The 17,862-nt window shown below is 51.9% G+C and overlaps 2 protein-coding genes across 8 annotated transcripts; one reads left to right on the top strand and one right to left on the bottom strand.

The window, feature by feature from the left end:
- Positions 1–206: 206 nt before the first annotated feature.
- cldn2 (claudin 2) lies at positions 207–5,064 on the bottom strand. Of its 5 annotated transcripts, none has more exons than XM_057053448.1 (3): positions 4,928–5,064; positions 1,929–3,238; positions 207–1,667 (listed from the first exon to the last, which is right to left on the bottom strand). In XM_057053448.1, the coding sequence occupies exon 3, from the start codon at positions 1,657–1,659 to the stop codon at positions 859–861; it is 801 nt and encodes a 266-aa protein (XP_056909428.1). In that variant the 5' UTR covers positions 1,660–1,667; positions 1,929–3,238; positions 4,928–5,064; the 3' UTR covers positions 207–858. The 5 variants fall into 5 exon arrangements, with proteins under 5 accessions (XP_056909428.1, XP_056909426.1, XP_056909423.1 ...); XM_057053446.1 differs by having other exon boundaries at positions 4,792–4,930; XM_057053443.1 differs by lacking the exon at positions 4,928–5,064 and having other exon boundaries at positions 1,929–2,281; positions 2,909–4,666.
- Positions 5,065–5,179: 115 nt separating this feature from the next.
- Positions 5,180–17,690, top strand: clip2 (CAP-GLY domain containing linker protein 2). Of its 3 annotated transcripts, none has more exons than XM_057053439.1 (18): positions 5,180–5,321; positions 6,748–6,964; positions 10,161–10,669; positions 11,815–11,939; positions 12,051–12,264; positions 12,639–12,836; positions 12,905–13,008; positions 13,100–13,160; positions 13,463–13,513; positions 14,310–14,615; positions 14,781–15,335; positions 15,405–15,462; positions 15,555–15,638; positions 15,708–15,864; positions 15,944–16,103; positions 16,194–16,382; positions 16,593–16,652; positions 16,736–17,690. In XM_057053439.1, exons 2-18 carry the CDS (start codon positions 6,856–6,858, stop codon positions 16,745–16,747), a joined length of 2,952 nt encoding a protein of 983 aa, XP_056909419.1. In that variant the 5' UTR covers positions 5,180–5,321; positions 6,748–6,855; the 3' UTR covers positions 16,748–17,690. The 3 variants fall into 3 exon arrangements, with proteins under 3 accessions (XP_056909419.1, XP_056909418.1, XP_056909420.1); XM_057053438.1 differs by having other exon boundaries at positions 16,593–16,656; XM_057053440.1 differs by lacking the exon at positions 13,463–13,513 and having other exon boundaries at positions 16,593–16,656.
- Positions 17,691–17,862: the final 172 nt, after the last annotated feature.

Raw genomic sequence — 17,862 nt, 5'->3', positions numbered from 1 at the left:
TTGTCTTCGGTTCAGGACTCTGAACTCTCCAGTCTCCTCATAGAAGATTATTTTTGACCTGGTTTTCTCACCAGCATCATAAAAAATGTCTACTTTAGTGTTTATTGTCTGGAATTCACACAATTGTTCCATCAATTAGAGTTGAAATATCCCTTGAAATCAAATTAAAGAGCAAAGAAATGTGGAGAAAAAAATCAGCGTCAATGTTACCAACAAAGAATTTAATGTAAAGAATCTGAGAAAACAAACTTACTTCCTCGTTTTCCCCCTGATACAAACTGTAAATGAAAATCACCTAATTAAAAGGCGTTTTTCCTTCTGTTTTAATTTGTTTTGAGCCCATCTGATGATTTTAGTCCAATAAGAATAAAAACAAACACTAAATTCAGGATTTAACATGAAAACAGGATCTGAATCCAGTCAGGAACGCTGACATCTGAATTTCTATGTTTTAAACACAATATAATCATATTAAACACGTTTCTTTAATCTGCTCTTGATTTTTCACACATTTCTGAAGAATCGTTTGGTTTTTCTGATTCCAAAAAGGTATTTACAGGAACAGTTGAGAATCAAGTTCTTTCATTTTCCTCCGAACTTTCTTCCTTTGAATCAATCGAAGCTGGTCGACAAACGTCGTAATACCCGTCGTAGCGGTTTTCCCATCGCCGGATGATTCTGAACCATGGCGTTCTCCGGGTGCTGATGTTCTCCCGTGGACGGTTCCGCGCTGACGTGTCCTCCGTCAGGGTTTTGTCCTCACTTTTCTCTCTTTATGTCTTTACGTCAAACAAATGGTGTCAACTTTGGGTTGAATAAAGATTATTTGCATACAAACTAGTTTCACGTGTAAAAGTCTCAGACGTATCCTGTGATGTCATATCCTGCCGCTGCAGGCTTCTTGCCTCCTTGGTTTCCATGGAGACTGGGGTGGGAGCTGTCGCTGATAGTGCGGACCACCGCGCGGCCCCTGTTGGCGGCGCCGATGCCTCCTACCTGCAGGGTGGGGTTCCGGTAGGTCTGCGATGTGGTCCGTACGTTAGCCCCCACCGGGTACGGATACCCGCGGCCGTTCCGCCGCCTGCCGTCGTTCTCCTCAGAGCAGGACACGCACAGCATCCCTCCTCCCAGCATGGACATGAGTGACGACGCCAGGCCGACGTACAGACACTCCCCCAGCTCAAACTTCAGGCTGGAGGGTAAGTCCGGCCGGTAGAAGGTCTGGACCACCTCGTGAGTGGTCCACGCCACCGGTATAAGCGACAGGAAGCCCGCAGTGAGGAATAAGCCCCCGCCGACGCCAGCCACGCGACCCTTCACTGCGCCCAAACCCTCCAGGCAGACGGTGCACTGCATCCCCAGGACAGCCAGAGCGATGGCGAGGATGGACAGCACCAGCGAGATGACCATAAGCGCCCTGGAAGCCTGCATGTCGGAGGGCAGGGCCAGCATGGAGTTGTAGGTCTCGCACTGGAAGGCGCCGGTGCTCTGGTACACACACTCCATCCACAGGCCCCTCATGTTGCCCACCGCCGTCACGATGTTGGAGCCGATGTGGGCAGAGATCTGCCAGTAGGGCAGCACGGTGGAGACCATCGTTCCCAGCAGCCCGAACAGACCCAGGAAGAATCCCATCAGCTCCAGAGCTGCTGATGCCATGGCAACTGCTGGGAGGGGAGTGCAGGTAAATGGTCAGCTTCCTTCAGGCTGGCATCATCTGAGCTTTGATGTCGCCAGGTTGTATCCCAGAATTCCAGTTTAGGTCCGTTTTAATTTTAAATGTGAAACCCTAACGACTAACATGGAAAAGCAGCTCTTTGATTTCTTAAACTTCAAAGAGATCATTCCGAAGTGCAGCGCAGCAGATGGTGAGTGAAGGGTTAACGTAACGCATCTGTAAGAACCTCAGAAACACCTTTGTGCCTCACCTGAGGGTGAAGTTGTGAGGTGGAGGTGGAGAAACTGTAGCGACGACACCAGCGTGGTTCCACTCAGCTGCTTCGCCACAACGGTTCTGGCTCAGGAACGTTTTCCTCGTGTTTTGTCTGAATCCGCGTCCTCAGACGTCAGCTTCTCCAGAACTCCTCTGACGCTCCGAAATCTTCATCAGGCTGTTGGAGATGAGAGCTGCTCCGGGTTTGTTCTGACAGGTTCTAGTCCAGGATCCTGCCCGCGTTGAGAGCGACGCCGTCAGGCGCGTGTGCATCGTCCAGCAGGTTAATCATTGTCTCGTCGGTCATTTCCCCCCGAAACAGCAGCAGAATCCTGCAAAGAGCAAACGCTGGGCGGAGGAAGAGCATGAATATTTCAGCATTGTTGTTATTATTTGGAGTGAAAATGTTTAATTCAGGAAGTGTCGTTTGAATACAAAGGGCCCCAAACAGCAGCTTTCCTTTCATGGTGCTGCTCAAGTGTGAAGCAATCCTGAAAAATCCCCTTTCTTGGTGATTTAATTAAAGCGGCCCGAAGAACCAATCAGGAAAGAAAAGAGTTCTGAGGTTTTTTTTTTCCTTTCACAACCCAGATTTCACCAAAACGTTTTGCTGGCGTCTAAACTGAGACCTGAGATTTGGGTGGAAACAGCCAAAAACAGCTTGGGATTTCTAAACTTCATCCTAGTTCTGATCCATTCCATTTTTCTATGTTTCGGGTTTTCAGAGAGTAACGACGTTCAAGTCAGTGTTGCTTAAATAACTGATGTAGAGGAGATGGAACAACAGAACCTTCAATTCTGATTATGCAGAGCTGGAACCAGAACATCAGAACCACTGACGTTCCACCTGACCTGCTCTCAGAACCCGGGTCAAAGGCCACGTTTGACAGTAAACACGATGGCTTCGCACTGTCATCACGTCCTATCTTGAAAACCTGACCCCGTCCATACAAACGCCAAACCACAAACACATACCACGTGACTGCAGGTAGCCCCGCCCCCTGGTGTCATCACAGCCTCCCAGGGTGTCTCTGTGGGTGTCCGTCGTGTTCCGCCGCTTGTGCTCCCAAACCAGCGGCCTGCGGTTCCTAAAACCTTCCACCCAGCAGCGCCAGCTCCATAATGGGATTATGATGTAATCCGGCCATTTTCCAAACGAGAAGTGAAGTGAGAGGGCAACGTCCACGTTCCCAGAAACAGTGAGCCATTATTAAATTCCACACTGAGCCTTTATCCACTGGGTCAGGCCGGCACAGACCCGCCGGCGCACCACAAGGCCAGCAGTACGTGGACATTTGGACTAATCTGGACAGAAAGGAAAGGAAAAGCTTCGGAAGTGTGACAGGAAGCATCTGATCAGCGGTCAACTGTTCCAGGCAACGAAGTTGCTGTAATTCTGCATCTGCTGATAGACAGGAGACCAAAAACAACCTACATGTGGATCGGCTGCTTCGTGTTTAATTATTACAGAAACAAATGAATTATTAAATCAAACCATCTGAAACAACTGAAGCTTTTTTTTTGTTGGTTTCTGAATAATAAAATCAAAAGTTTAATCTGGGGCTCTAAGGAAGGTGTGATTCTCATCTTTGTCGATAGGTGGCAGTACAGAGGCGAGCTGACGCGTCTTCAGAAGACATTTAATAAGTGATTTGAATCCTAATAAAGAAACTTTAGAGAGTTTGAATAAAGTTATTTGATCTTGTGTATTTTTTGATGGCGGGGGGGGGGGGGGTTGTTTCTAAAATGCGCATTTGTATCAAGTTAACCGGTTACATCAACTGGTCGGACGTCAATTATTCATTTCTGAGAGTACAGCGACCCCCCGCGTCAAGGACGTATAATTGCACCCTGTAACATAAAAACTGGTCTTTGTTGGGGATTTTTGTTATGGGAAGCGGAAAGATAAACATTTAAAAAGTGGAGGCCAGTTGTTCAGCTATGATCATAAATATTATTCAAAACAAATCATGTTCTTCCTGTGGTGCCCACATGTCCCAGCACTCAAACTGGACCTGACTGGTGTGACGCCATTTTTTCCCTGTTTGTGCATCAACTGTACCAAAGTCAGTTTTTAAACTAAACCTAAAGTGCTGACAAAACAACTCTAGTGATTCTGACAGCTCTGATGCAGTTGTTGACCTGATATTTGTGTGTTTCGGGATGTCTGCTAGCTTCGCTTAGCTTAGCTCACGTCAAATGTAGCCCGTATATTTATAGCCACGAGGTGTAGAGCGACGCTTTATGTGCGTTTAAGTTTATCTGGAAACTTGACATTTACTGGACCAGTTGTATTTCCTAGACTCTAGTTGGTCCCTGAATGCATCACTTTCGTGCTAGTTACAGTAAACTGGGACTCGTCCGGTCTCACACGAGGCGACCGGTCCGTCAACAAACCGGAAACTCGGAAAATATGGACGCTAGATATCTTCGTTGAATAAAAACATAATTGATTAATTTTGGTCCTCTCAGTCTGCTGTAGATTAAAACTCGTTTGATTTAAAAGCTCTCCATTCTAGAATGTATATATTTTAAAATATTTCAAAAACTTTTTTATATTAAATACAATTTATATTAATTTATTGGTAATTTAAAACATTGGCTGCCTTTTTTCATCCATTCGGCTATGTAAAAATTAAAATGTCCTTCCAATAATGCCCATTTTCCTCCTTAATTTCTCTGTTGGAGGCTTTTCCCTGCAGTGAGTTCACTTTAGTGTTAAATGGCGTTTTAATGTTTAAAATACGTTTGTTAATTTAACTACTGGTGCCGAAGGTAAAAGCTTCCCAAATGTATCGTAAATGTTTTTGAGCCCCGGTGAGAAAGGTCAGCGTGTTGGCTAAAACTCTCAGTAAAACCTAAATCCGATGAAGTTTGGTGGGAGTCCGCCGCTGGGAGAGGCTCGTTGTCTCTCGTCGGTGCCCCTGGAGGCTGCGTCCCGACCCCTTTGTTCAGTCTCGCCGGTGGGTTGAGTCACGGGGAGGCTGAGCTTACCCGACAACCACACTGCTGTCTGCGGTGCAACACCGACAGCGCCGAGCTCGATCTTCCGCCTCTTTTAACCCAAAAACGCAGTTTCTTATGCGCGGCAGTTCCGCGTCGGACCCAGTCTGCCGCCGTCGGCGCTTCTGTTCGGACTCTCTGCGTCCGCGTCGCAGCTGCTCCGGTTATCTTCCTGTAAATGACCCGGCAGGCTAACAGTTAGCCGGCGCCGGTTGTTGCCATCCTCCTCCCGGATCCACGCTGCTGCTGCTGACTCTGCCTCCCAGCTTCTGCTCAGCATCCATATTTGCATCCAGGGAGTGGCAGCCGACAACCGCCCTGCTCTCCGCCGACAGACGCAAACTTGGCCGGCTGTCGGACACCCCTCGGGCGGCGGTGATTTTGCGTGAGTATCGCTCATTGATTGTTGAATATTTGGGGTTTTATGGGGGTTTGGAGGGGAGGACGGCGAGTGTGGAGCCACGCTGCCGCAGTCACTACAACAATGGACCAAACCGGCTGCTTCTGTCTGAGCTGCGCGTTTCTCGTCATTTCAGCCGCTTTTCTGGAAAAATACTGACAGAAACGACAAAAACGGACAGAAGAAAGAGCCGAGACTGGATTCTCAGGCCTGATTTCTCACTTCAGCTGCGGGGAAATCATCCCCGTCGACCTGCTGTTGCAGCTAAAACCCTATTTGATTTATTTCTTCTCCTTTTGCTGTGCAGATTGTGGCTGAAATCGGCCCGTTCGCGTAATCCAGCGGTTCCAAAGCCCCAGACAGATGTGCTGGTTATTGAATGCATGAGCGGAATTGTGTCTTGTGGGTGGTTTGGGGCCACGGTTTTGTAGGCCAGGCTCCACTTTGACAGTCTGTGTTGCCTTGTCATGATTTTCTCCATTAACCAGCTGAAATGAGGTGAACTCGCTGCAGCTGTGTTAATGACACACTTCTAGAGCTTCCTGTCCAGATGTTGGTCTTCTTCTACCCAGTCCTGAACCTTCAGTAACACTTAAGGCAACAAGATCCGATTTCGCACTTAAATGCTCCAGTTTCACTTTGATCTTTAAAGTTCGAGAGATTTTTGGGAGCCACATTAATGTAAATGACAAGAGAAGAAGAGTTTGGGACGTTAAATAGCGTCCAACTGTTCACCAGGAAGAAATCCAGCTGCTTTATGACACCTTTCTACTCCTTAAGGTTTCCTTGTTGCTGGTTGAACTCTGTAATTTCCCTGACCAGCAGGTGACGTACAAACGCGTGACGTGGCCTCCGTCTCCGCTCTGTCCTCCTACTCTCAGGGTCATTATGGGATCTGTTTACAGCAACGTTCCCAGTTGAATCCGGCTACGTAGGAGAGAGACAACGGAAAAAAACGACCCTTTTTTAAACAGTTTCCAGATCAACATGGCTGGTTTACTTGGTTTGGAGGTTTAGCCTCACCTGAGGACATCAGAGACACTGAAAACCAGGACAGTGCTACTCCACACCAGCAGGGGGCGATAGTTTGTGTATGTAGTCCACCACGATGTGAAGACCTGTGCACGTATTTATCATCTTATTGGATGTCAACGTATTTAAATATTTAAGCAAGCTGACGACAGTTACTCACTTGAGCGGAGGAGTTGTTAGCATTTAGCAACGACTTTTAACCTTGTGAAGATGATTTCAGCTGAGGAATTATCAGTGAAGGTTCAACAGTTTGGTAAAATATGGGTGATTTCATGTCGAGGTTAAAGTCCTCCGGTGGAGGAACATCACAGGACGGGCTGCGATCATACGCGTTATTGATCTGTCATCCTTTAATATCCTGCTTTTATCCCTCCATTAGATGAACATGGAGATCGGGAGCCACCTCCTCCACGTCTAGTCTGTGATCTGTGATCTTCCGCTGGCCCTGGGCTCCGACCTCCTCCGTCCTGCTACTGTAGAAAAAAACATGCTGAAGTCCAGTGGACTGAAAATCCCCGGCCGGGGGCCCAAACATTCCAGCCCGATGGGGAGAACCTCCGCTGGTGGAACGTCCAGCCCCGTCGTCCCTAAAGACAGTAAGGACCCGAGGAGCTAATGTGACTGGTTTGTTCCGTGTCCTCAGCGGAGGTGGTTTCTTCCGTTTGTGTTGGTGACTCAGGAGAACGCAGCTGTGTCTAGTTACGCAGGACGTCTCCGCTACGACCAGTTAGCATCTGAAAAAACAAAGATGCCTCTTGGTGCGCTAACGAGGGTTCCTGTTGCGGCACGCACAGGGGATTGCGTTAGCATTGTTGCACCACTACCACCGCGCTTAGACGTGTGTTAAGACGTGTGCTCTTCTATCTGCATAGCGGCAGCGGTTTAAAAAAAAACCCAACACCCTGCCTTTAACAGGCTGAAATCAGTTTAGACCCCGTTGTTGTTTATACGAAGAAATCAGTGAATTTCACTGATATGAGCTCTGATCTAGTGTTGCTGTCGGGACGTAAACAGGAAGTTGATAACTGCTAATGCTAGCGGCCGCCCGAGGACGACTGGCTGTAGTGTGAAAAGCGATGCGGCGGCGCTCCGACTCCTCGCTATCAGGCGTCTGCCTTTGGAGATTAAACAGGAAGTGGTGAGATTGGTGAGCGCATGCGTGACTCAGCGTTTTCATCTCCGATCCTTGTGAGAAGGGTGGAAAAGGGCAGAAACTTCCCGGTCAAGCTACCGGGAATCCCGCCGTTAGCTAAAGCGCGCCAGCGTGAACACCTCTTAAATGACTCACAGCTGTTTGCTGGTCCGACTCCACGTGACGGCCTCGACCTCGTTAGTTCTGCTGAATTACAGCAGAAGAATGGAGGCCTGTTAGCATCAGAGTGTCCGTGGAGGCTTTTATCTGAGGCAGCTGAAGTGTGTCATGGTTCACGTCCAGGGAGGAATTTGACAGGAGCAACGGGGGAGAGCCGGAACGCAGGAAGTGTTTCCGTTACTGGACCTGAGAGGCGCCGTCAGCAGCCACATTTCACTGCATCCTCCCGCTGGATCGCCCCCCCCCCTTTAATCTGAGCAGAAGCTCTTTTTTTCTCTCCACCTGTGACGCTGCAGATTCTGAAATGATCCTGAACTGCTCTGCTCAGCAGATTAACAGTTGATCTCCTCCGGTTGCTCGTGGGCCTGTGGGAATGCGTGTTTGTTGCTCTTCCCTGCTGATTTATGAGGTCATCCACTCACATCCTGTTTGGAGATCCACAGCGATGACGCTCACTTTTGCTTCCTGGTTCCTCTGACCGGCGGGATTATTTTCCCAACCCTCGTCCCTTTTTTTTTTTGCTCCGATCCACAAACAAACTCAGAATTTAACCTGGTTTTCTCCGCTCGCTGCGTAAAGCAGCCGACCGAGGGAGGAACCGGCTTCTCCAGAGGGTTATTTTCATCTGAACGGCCTCCTGACCTCAGAGCCTGACCTCGGGCTCCTGGTTGTTGGTTTTGGCTGGAAGGCTGGTGGTGGGAGGCCTCCGTGTCTGGAGCTTGGTAGAGTTTAGTGAATTAAAGGAGTGAAAACAACAAGGAGCCAGTTAGAAGAAGCTGCTGGAAGCTTCTTCTAACTCCCGTCTGGTCCCACTGTGTTGCTGCCTCAGAGTTTCTGACTTTAATACTGTCTTTGCTGAGCTAATACGAGGCTAACTGCAGCTGTGCTAACAGAACTTAGCATGGGAAGATCTGTAAGTGCATGCAGAACGTTGATGTAATCACAGCTGTCCTGCCGCCTGGGGGGGATCTTTACCTGGATCGTGATCTTTTAAAAACGTCCCTCTGTTGTTCAGAGACACAGAATCAGCCTCACGATGGACCCTGCGAACATCATGAATGAACAGTCCAAACGGAGAGACGAGGGGTGAGACGAGGGGTGAGACGAGGGGTGACGGGGTGAGCTGGGGGGGGGGGCAGCTCTGGAGGCCTCATTGTGCAGCCCTGATGAATGGTGGGATTCAGATGGTGGTGGGAGGTGTCCGTGCACAATAGTCCAAGTAAGGGTTGCGTGTTCCCCTCGCTCGACCGTTGCCCCGGCAACCCAAATCATGGGTCGGTTCAGGTTTTTTTTTAAAATACCTCCCCGCGTCCACCGGCCAGGATCACAAGTTGCTGCGGCTGAGGCGGCGCTCTGCACAAAACGACGCTTGTTTTGTGTCTGAGCTCGCCGCTCCTGTAGCCGCTCCTGTAGCCGCGTATCAGAAAATATGGATTGCGGTTAAAAATAAGCACAAAGCACTGAAATAGTTCAAACGAGACATTTATCAAACCGGAGAGGCTCCTCCAGCTACATCAGACGCTGGCACAGTTTAAAACTAACCCAGATAAGCCTTCCACCCCCGGTGGCGATTCTAGGTACTGCATGACACCCTTAAACCAGAGTCAAATCAGCTTCAGACGTCTCGTTAGCGTAATTGTTCTGGGCTACATCTGCATTACTGCTGCTGTGGGTGGAAGTAATGATACAGCTGTGCATCCAGCTGCAGGGAGCATCGCAAACAGGTCAGAGCCAGACAAGGTTACCCGCGATGCTAATGCACCATGACAGCGCACCCCGGAGTTAACCAGTGACCCGTTTACTCCTGTTATGATTATCAATAGCTTTTTGACTGACCGATGCGACCACTTCCTCTTCCGATAAGTTGGCAGGGATCAAATCAGTTCCAGTTTTCATTTCAAAATAAAAGTTTTTACTCTCGGTGAAAACGCACGCCGGTGGAACCTGACAGTTAGCGTAATTAGCTTTAGCCAGCGCAAACAGTTCAGCCACCGCCGATGAGGCTGCGTCCTACGGAAAAACTCACATTTATTCCAAAACCTCATCTGCGAGGGCCCCAAAAATGAGCAGTTTTCTCTTGAAAAGCCCCTTCTGAAGCGGCATTTGCTGCCAAACGCGTCTCACATGGCAGCATATGGCAGCAATTGAGGCAGAAAGTCCGACCAATGAGGCCTGCGGCGCCCCGGGCGCTCTCCGAGGGTGTCGGCGAGCCGATCCTGGCATCCGCCGTCCCCGCACACAAACGCAGGCTTTTGCTGGCAGCACGGTGCAGCAGACCGCATGCTAATGCTGCCTGCTCCGTTTAGAGGCCGCGGCGGTGGAGGAAAACAAAGATCATCTATCGGGCTAACGGGCACCTTCACAGGCGGCGTGATCGCCGGCCCGTCTCTGACCCAGATGAAGAGGAATGGACGTGATGAACTGATGAGACTTTTTCCCCACCGTTATTTATTTATTTATGTGTGTGTGTGTTTCTGCAGGTTGTCCCCTCAAACCCACAACTCCCACCAAACTCTCCGAAGAGGGCGACGACATTTTAGGGGATTACGCCGTCGGCGAGCAGGTCTGGGTCAACGGCGTCAAACCGGGGGTTATAGCGTACCTGGGGGAGACCCAGTTCGCCCCTGGACAGTGGGCGGGGGTGATACTCAACGACCTAGTTGGCAAAAATGACGGCTCAGTGGGAGGAGTGCGCTACTTTGAGTGCCAGCCCCTCCAGGGCATCTTCACCCGGCCCTCCAAGCTCACCCGGCAGCCCATCGGCGAGGGGAGCGACAGCCAGTCCACGGAATCATTGTCGGTTCAGAATCAGGCTCAACAGGGCGGCGGCGGCGGCGTCCCCCCCGGCCAACGGGTGGTGGTGCCCCTCAGAGAGGGTCTGCTGAACAGCGCGGTGAAGACGGGAAACGAGTCGGGGTCCAACATGTCCGACAGCGGCTCGGTGAAGAAGGGTGGCGACAAAGACCTTCGTGTTGGAGATCGAGTTCTGGTGAGTCGAACAGCCCAAAATCTCCGGGATCAACGTAGAACGAACACGCCGGCATGACGTCGCCACCGGCCTCGAAGTTACAGGCGCTTCCCGCCATTGAGCTAAGCTGTTAGCGTTAGCTAACGATGCTCCCGAGGTTGGAACGCGACAGCGCCGCAGTTTAGCCGGCAGCGTCCCCAGATAATCACGTAGAAGCTTTAATCTTCGGCACACGGGATGATTTTACCTTCACCCTGAATGTCCAGCGTCACCGTTTTTGTCCGCCAATCTCCCGCCGAGGGTCACGTTTCTGTCCATTACTGACGGACGCCGGGGACGGTTACATCAGATCCTCCTGGAGGGTCAATAAAATCACTCTGGGTCACTTTCAGCACTTAAGAGCCGAGACGCCGTCGCTGACACATTGATCTGTTTCCAAAAGCCGAGTCCCTGTGATCCATCTGCGCTCCTGCTGGCGGCGCCTCCGGAGGAAACGCCGTCCCGTCTGTACGTTGGCTGTACGGTCACGCACGGAAGAACGGCGCCCTCGGGAGAGCGTTGGCGAGCAAGAGGAGGTTCTCAGAGGACGCTTGTTTGACCTCGGCACGCCTTTGACCTGGCGGCGTGGAAACCCGCCTCCGCCCTGGCGTGCAACCGGAGGCGGTAATCAGAGAGCTGATGGCGTTTGGATCTGCTGTGAAAGCAGATCTCCTGTGGATCATAGTGTGAAGGATCCTGAGAGCTGGTTCAGCGGGTGGCAGACAGGGGGCGCCGTTCTGGGACAAACCTTCACCTCAGATCCATCAGGATCTTCCCCTCATATACACGATGTCATTCTTGAAGTTCTGTTCAGCACAGCGGAGCCACTGGTTCCACTGGTTCCACTGGAGCCACTGGTGCCAAGTGGATCAGCTGCTGTCCGTGAGGTCATTATTTCAGTCCGGACCGGCGTCATCCAGCCAGCCGGAACGCCGTTTCTGCCTCCGAGGAAGATGGGACGGAGCCCAAACATCTGCGGATCAAAGGAGATTAAAGTCTCTCCTCACGTTAATGAACCTGAGCTCCAGACGGACTTTTGATCCCATTTTTAATCTGAATGTTTTAATCTGACTAAAATTTCCCCAGTAAACTGAAACACGAGTGTGTGTGTGTGTGTGTGTGTTCAGGTCGGCGGCTCCAAGATGGGAGTCATACGCTACATAGGGGAGACCGACTTCGCCAAGGGGGAGTGGTGCGGCGTGGAGCTGGACGAGCCGCTGGGCAAGAACGACGGGGCGGTCGCTGGGACCAGGTAAACACACGCCTGTTTTTCCACCTTTGTGAGGACTCCCGCTCCAGGACGACCTCCCGGAGCCGTTGCCGACCTCGATGAGCCTCAGCTTTTCCTCGCCGTCTCTCTCAGATACTTTCAGTGTCTTCCCAAGTTCGGCCTGTTCGCTCCCGTCCACAAGGTGATCCGCATCGGCTTCCCCTCCACCAGCCCGGCCAAGGCCAAGAAGAGCAAGAGGATGGCCATGGGGGTGTCGTCGCTGGCCCACAGCCCCAGCAGCTCGTCCATCAGCTCCGTCAGCTCGGTGGCGTCCTCCGTGAGCGGGCGGCCGAGCCGAGCCGGCCTGGTGAGAGAGCTTTTGTTCCTCAGCAACAATTATGAACCCTGAATGTTGTTTCTTCTTCTTTTAAACCAAACAAAGGCAGTTCTCCATACAAAACACAAAGAGACGTACAGATGACGTACGAGTACGTAATATTCCTGAAACACTACCCGCCTGCCAACATTTATTTCTTGATTCTGTCATTAAATCAAAGAGGAGACGCCGCAGATCAGAGGAAAGCTCTCAAATGCCGCCATCTAGTGGCCAAAGACGAGTGATGCGCCTGTTATGTGTGGACAGGGCAGATCACGTTTAGGCTGGATCTTTAAATATGTCTGACCGTGGAATCACCTCCACATCAACAAGAAATAATCACGTTTGACGTTTCTTCTTCTCAGCTGACGGAGACGTCGTCACGCTACGCTCGTAAGATCTCTGGCACCACGGCGCTGCAGGAAGCCCTGAAGGAGAAGCAGCAACACATCGAGCAGCTGCTGGTCGAGCGCGACCTGGAGCGGGCCGAGATGGCCAAGGCCACCAGCCGCATCGTGGAGGTGGAGAAGGACCTGAGCGTCCTGAAGACGCAGCACGTACAGGTGAAACAGAGAGGACGTGACGGCGTGAGCGGCGGTGTCCTAAATGTAAACGCGTGTGTCCTCCACAGTACGTCGCAGAGAACGAGAACAACCTCCTGCAGGTCCGAGGTGTGTTGGCCAGCGCTCAGAAAGACAAGCAGGAACTGGCCAATCAGCTGGAAGAGGAGAAAAGGTGCGCGTGACATCACAGTGAAACTTTAAAGATCGCCTTGGGTGTGTTGTCGCCCCCTGGCGTTCACTCATGGCACTGCACTGTTCTCCAGGAAAGTGGAGGATCTGCAGTTCAGAGTGGAGGAGGAATCCATCACCAAAGGAGACCTGGAGGTACTGATCTTCATTATTGATCACTCAACAAGATCTATAGTGGAATAAAATGCCTTCAGTTCTCTCCTAAAGGTGCAGACGCTCAACGATCTTCACGGGTTTTTTTCAGTAAACCTGAATTTAAGATTTGTATCAAATGATGCTGCAGGTGTGATTTAACAAAACTAAAAGTTCTCCAACTGGACGGCGTCGGGGCTGTAATCTCCTGCGGCGCTCGTCCTCAAAACGAGGACGTTTGTATTCCCAGGTTAGGGCAGCGTAAATTGTGGAACGTTTGCAGTAAGATCTGCTTCTGCCAACAGGGACGAGGTTCTAATGAGGCGGGTTCCGTGAGGTGGGGTCAGAGAACCAAGGTGACCAAAGCAAACGGGTTTGATCTTGATGTGCTGACGACCTGTCCTTGACCTTGAGGACATTAACCTTGCATCCTCGCTCTTCTCTCTGGTGTGTCGTGCTCTTCGGGACCAGTGAGGAACTCTGGTGGATTCTTCTCCCAGAGGACTGAACTGATCACATGATCTCGCTCTCCTTCTCTTCTTCTCTGACTCGTCCATGAGTGTTTGGACTTTTAGCTTCTCAACGTTTGCTCTGCTTGTAGATGACCAGAGAATGACTCCTCTCCTCTCACTCCTCTGCACGTTCTGAGCGTCGCAGGTGTTTGGACAGTGACGCGCCAAACCGTCGCCTGGTTCTTTAGGTTATCCTCTCTGGCGCCGCCTGACCTGCGACCTCGTAACGTACGCCACTACTTCCTGTTGCGCAGCAATGTCGTCTCCATCCCCCCCCACCCCCGATTGGCTGAACAGCGCAGCAGGAAGGTTGAAGGTTCAAACGTTTTCGGGCCGTTTCCCACCTGAGGTGTCGCAGGAACGAGGGCGTGAATGCTGCGGCGTTCCTGTGGGCGTGGCCTAGATCGCGCTGGACGCGAGGGCCGGGACGCTCCCGCAGGTGTGCGGTCCTCGGCTCTGGTGCGGGACGCGGCGCGGTCTCAGGTGTGAGGAGCCGGAGCGGGTCACTGTCCACATACGCGGCGCCACGTTTAGACGTTCTCCGCCTTCCTCCTCTGCTTCCGCCTTCTGACGTCAGAATTGTTCTGCTCCGCCGGCCGTGTCCAACCTTCCATGACCACTCTTCTTCTCTCCTGAGCAGCAAACCACAGTGGAGGAGCAGAGCCGCATCATCCAGCTGGAGGAGGAGCTCGGCCTCCGTAAAGCCGAGATCCAGAAGCTTCAGGCCCGACTCGGAGGAGCCGACGCCCAGTCGGAGTCTGTCCGCCGTGAGCCGATGAAGGAGAGCGGCGAGCTTGGAGAACAGCGGGAGACGGCGCTGGCGAGCCAGCGGGAGGTGGAGGCGCTGAAGGTGACGGTGGAGAGCAAGAACCAGGAGATCAGTGAGATGAAGCTGAAAATCCAGCAGGTCTCCAAGGAAAACATGGAAATGATGGACATGTGGAAGGTATCTGCTCTTCTTCTGCCTGATTTTAGGGAAAGATGGAGAAGAAAAGAATCTCCTCCGCCCCCTGCTGGCGGCTGCAGACTCAGTTTAGGCCAGACTTGGTTCTTCTCAACACTATTCCATCAGATCCACCTGGTTTACTCTGATAACCTTCTCCCTCCTCAGGCTAAATTTGAAACTTTGGTGAGCGACCATCAGCGATCCATGGAGGAGCTGAAGGTCACTCTGAACAGCAGCCCCACGACACCGGCTGGCCAGGAGCCGGACGCCCAGGAGCTGAAGGCCACCCTGGAGGCCCTCAAGATGGAACATCAGCTGGAGATGGAGAACCTGAAGGCCAAGCACAAGATTGAAGCGGCCCTGCTGACCAAAGAACGAGAAGACCTCAGCACTCGTCTTCAGGAGCTGAAGGAGCAGCTGGCTGATCCCAACCAGGCTCGGAGGTCCGAACCAGAGGCCAGGAGCGGGAACCAAGCCCTGGAGGAGGTCAGCGAGAAGCTTCAGAAGGCCGAGCGAAGAGCCGCGGAGGCGGAGCAAGTGGAGGCGGAGCTGCGGCAGAAGCTGGAGCTTTCAGAGAAGAAGATGGTGGACTACGGGTCCCTGCAGAAGGCCCAGAGGGAGAGCCAGGAGGAGATCCAGAAACTGGAAGAGAAGCTGAGGGTGACGGCAAACCAGCTGCAGGCCGTCCAGGCCGACCGCTACAGCTCCCAGGACGCTAACGTGAGAACCGACCAATCGGGAAGCGGCTTCGAGTGCGGCCGACCTTCTAACGGCTCGTCTCTTCTCCAGGTGATAGAGGACAACGAAGTCTCAGAGGAGAAGATGAAGCTCAAGCAGAGCGTAGAAGGTATTGTCATGGCTACCGGTACCAGGGAGGGGGCGGAGTCACCGGGGAGGCCGCGTCACCGCCGCCCTCGTTGATCATTTCTCTTGTCGCAGAAACGATGGAGAAGTTGCAGAAGCGGGAGAAGGAGGTCTCGGCTCTCACGTCTCAGGTTGAAGGCCTCAAATCCCAGCTGGCAGGTAAACGCCGTGATGTCATCGGTCACCTGACCTTCTGACAGGCCTCACCAACGCCGCTGTGCTTCTCAGTTCTGGAGGGGAAAGTTCGCTCTGGGGAGAAGAAGGCCGAAGCGCTGGCGAAGGAGAAGGTACGCATGGAGGCGGAGCTGGAATCCATGACCAGGAAGTCCCATGATGCCTCTGGGCAGCTGGTCCACATCAGCCAGGAGCTGCTGAAGAAAGAGAGGTACGGAGACGCTGGCTAACGCTGGCTAACACGCTAACCTCTGCAGCTCTGATGGAACTTCTGGTTCTTCTGAAACCAGGAGTCTGAACGAGCTGAGGGTGCTGGTGATGGAGTCCAAGCGCCACTCGCGGGAGCTGGAGAAAGACCTGGCCAGAGACGTCCACAAGGCCGAGTGGAAGATGAAGGAGCAGAAGCTCGAGGACGACATCAAGACGCTGCGCGAGAAGCTGCTGCTGCTGGTGAGCGTCTGCATTTGTTCTCCGCTGTTCTTTTAGACCGCGTTCGTGCCTCCGAACCAGAAGCCGAAACGCATCACTTCCTGCCTCCAGGATCGAGAGAGGTCTTCTCCTGACCACCGGCGCTACTCCATGTTGGAGCCGTCAGCGCTGGATTCGGAGATGAGCCGCCTGCGCCAGCGTCTGCTCAGCACCGAGGACGCCCTGAGGAACGCCTTAGAACACAACCAGCAGGTGGACCAGCTGGTCCAGGCCATGAGGAGACACCCAGAAAAGAGCCCGGTAACGCTGGCGGGTGGCTGGATAAACACGGAAGGACGATCCACTCACATCCCATTCATGCTAAGCTAACACACGCTAGCTGTTTTTGCGTTTACAATGCTAATGTCGTCACACGGTTGATTGCAGCGCATTAAAACATTTGTTCACTGTTCCTGCATTGTAGCGTCGCTGCCATAATTGCGGCTAAATCCGGCTAACGCTTGTTTTCAGGTGCGCGGCGCGAACTCCGCTAACGGGATCCATCACCAGGAGACCGACGGTCCTCGTGAAGTTGGTATTTCACCGTCTTTGACCGCGTTTGGACGCTCTTCCTGAATGTCCGGACTAACGTCCTGGTTTTGTTTCTGGCGCAGGAGCAGCACTGATGTGAGCTTGAGCGAGGGGGCGGGGCCTGAGGCACATGGAGGCGGAGCCTCCGGTGAGGAGGAGGCTTCAGTATAAAAACCAAAAGAGCCGATCTCAGCGAAGAACTATGAAATAAAGAATGTGGGAATGCTGGAACCTTCCTGAGAACGTTTCCGGACATCCCCGCGGACTCCGTGACGGAGGAACCCGAAGAACCCGAAGAACCCAGCCTCCACGCTCTTGTTTTATTTATTGTGATTCTCAGCTTTTGTAAGGAACCGCAGTGACGGAACGCCGGCGCCGGCCTGGGAACGCCGCCACGCCACCATAGTAGTGTCTGTAGAGAGCAGCTGTCCAGTGTTCACTCTTCTGAGGTTCTGGAGTATTAAAGAACCGTTCTAACGTTGATGTTCTCCTGCAGGTTCTTTAGTTTTCACCTTTACTGACTTTTAAAAAAAAAATCAGAATTCTGAGGAGAAGAAATTTTAGACTTTATCCGCCAGGTTTGATTGTCCAAATGTTCTGATCCGAGCTGTGGAACCGGATCTAACCACATCCTGTTTTTTCCTGGCCTGGTTCGCTCATTCTGAGCAGGTCGGGTCAGAACCGTGTGCTCTGGTTCTGACCCGGGCCCTCTCGTTCTCGCTGATGATGAAACCAAGAAGGTGCATTAATGGATCTAAAACGGATCCAAAACTCCGCCCCTCCGCCTGCGGGATCCGATGGGTCCGGTTAGCCGCCGCTGATGCTCAACATTCCCTGAGACCCGGTTCAGGTCCCGGTTGTCCCGTCCGTGTCTTTGCACCACAACATCTGGCCACATCTGGATTTGCTGATGTTGGAACTGTAAAGTCTTCCACTCTGATCCGAGCTCCTTCTAGGTTGCTGTTGCTCTTTATTTTATTTTATTTGGGGGGTGAAGATGATGCGGGATTGACTCATTAAATATTAACGAGGCAGAAACATCTGGTGGTCTTTTATTTCATTCATCTCTGAGGACCGGGGTCCAGATTTTGGGTTTAAAACCCGAGCTTTCTTCTGGGTTCGGTTTCGAATCCACCCAGAACCGATTCATGATCAAACAGATGTTTGTTGTTGGAGATTTGGGATTTTCAAACTCCGGATTTTCATTTTT

Source organism: Takifugu flavidus, chromosome 14 (assembly GCF_003711565.1).
Source record: "Takifugu flavidus isolate HTHZ2018 chromosome 14, ASM371156v2, whole genome shotgun sequence".
NCBI lineage: Eukaryota > Metazoa > Chordata > Actinopteri > Tetraodontiformes > Tetraodontidae > Takifugu > Takifugu flavidus.
The sequence above is the reverse complement of the archived record's forward strand: the minus strand, read 5'-3'. Positions and strand labels throughout refer to the sequence as shown.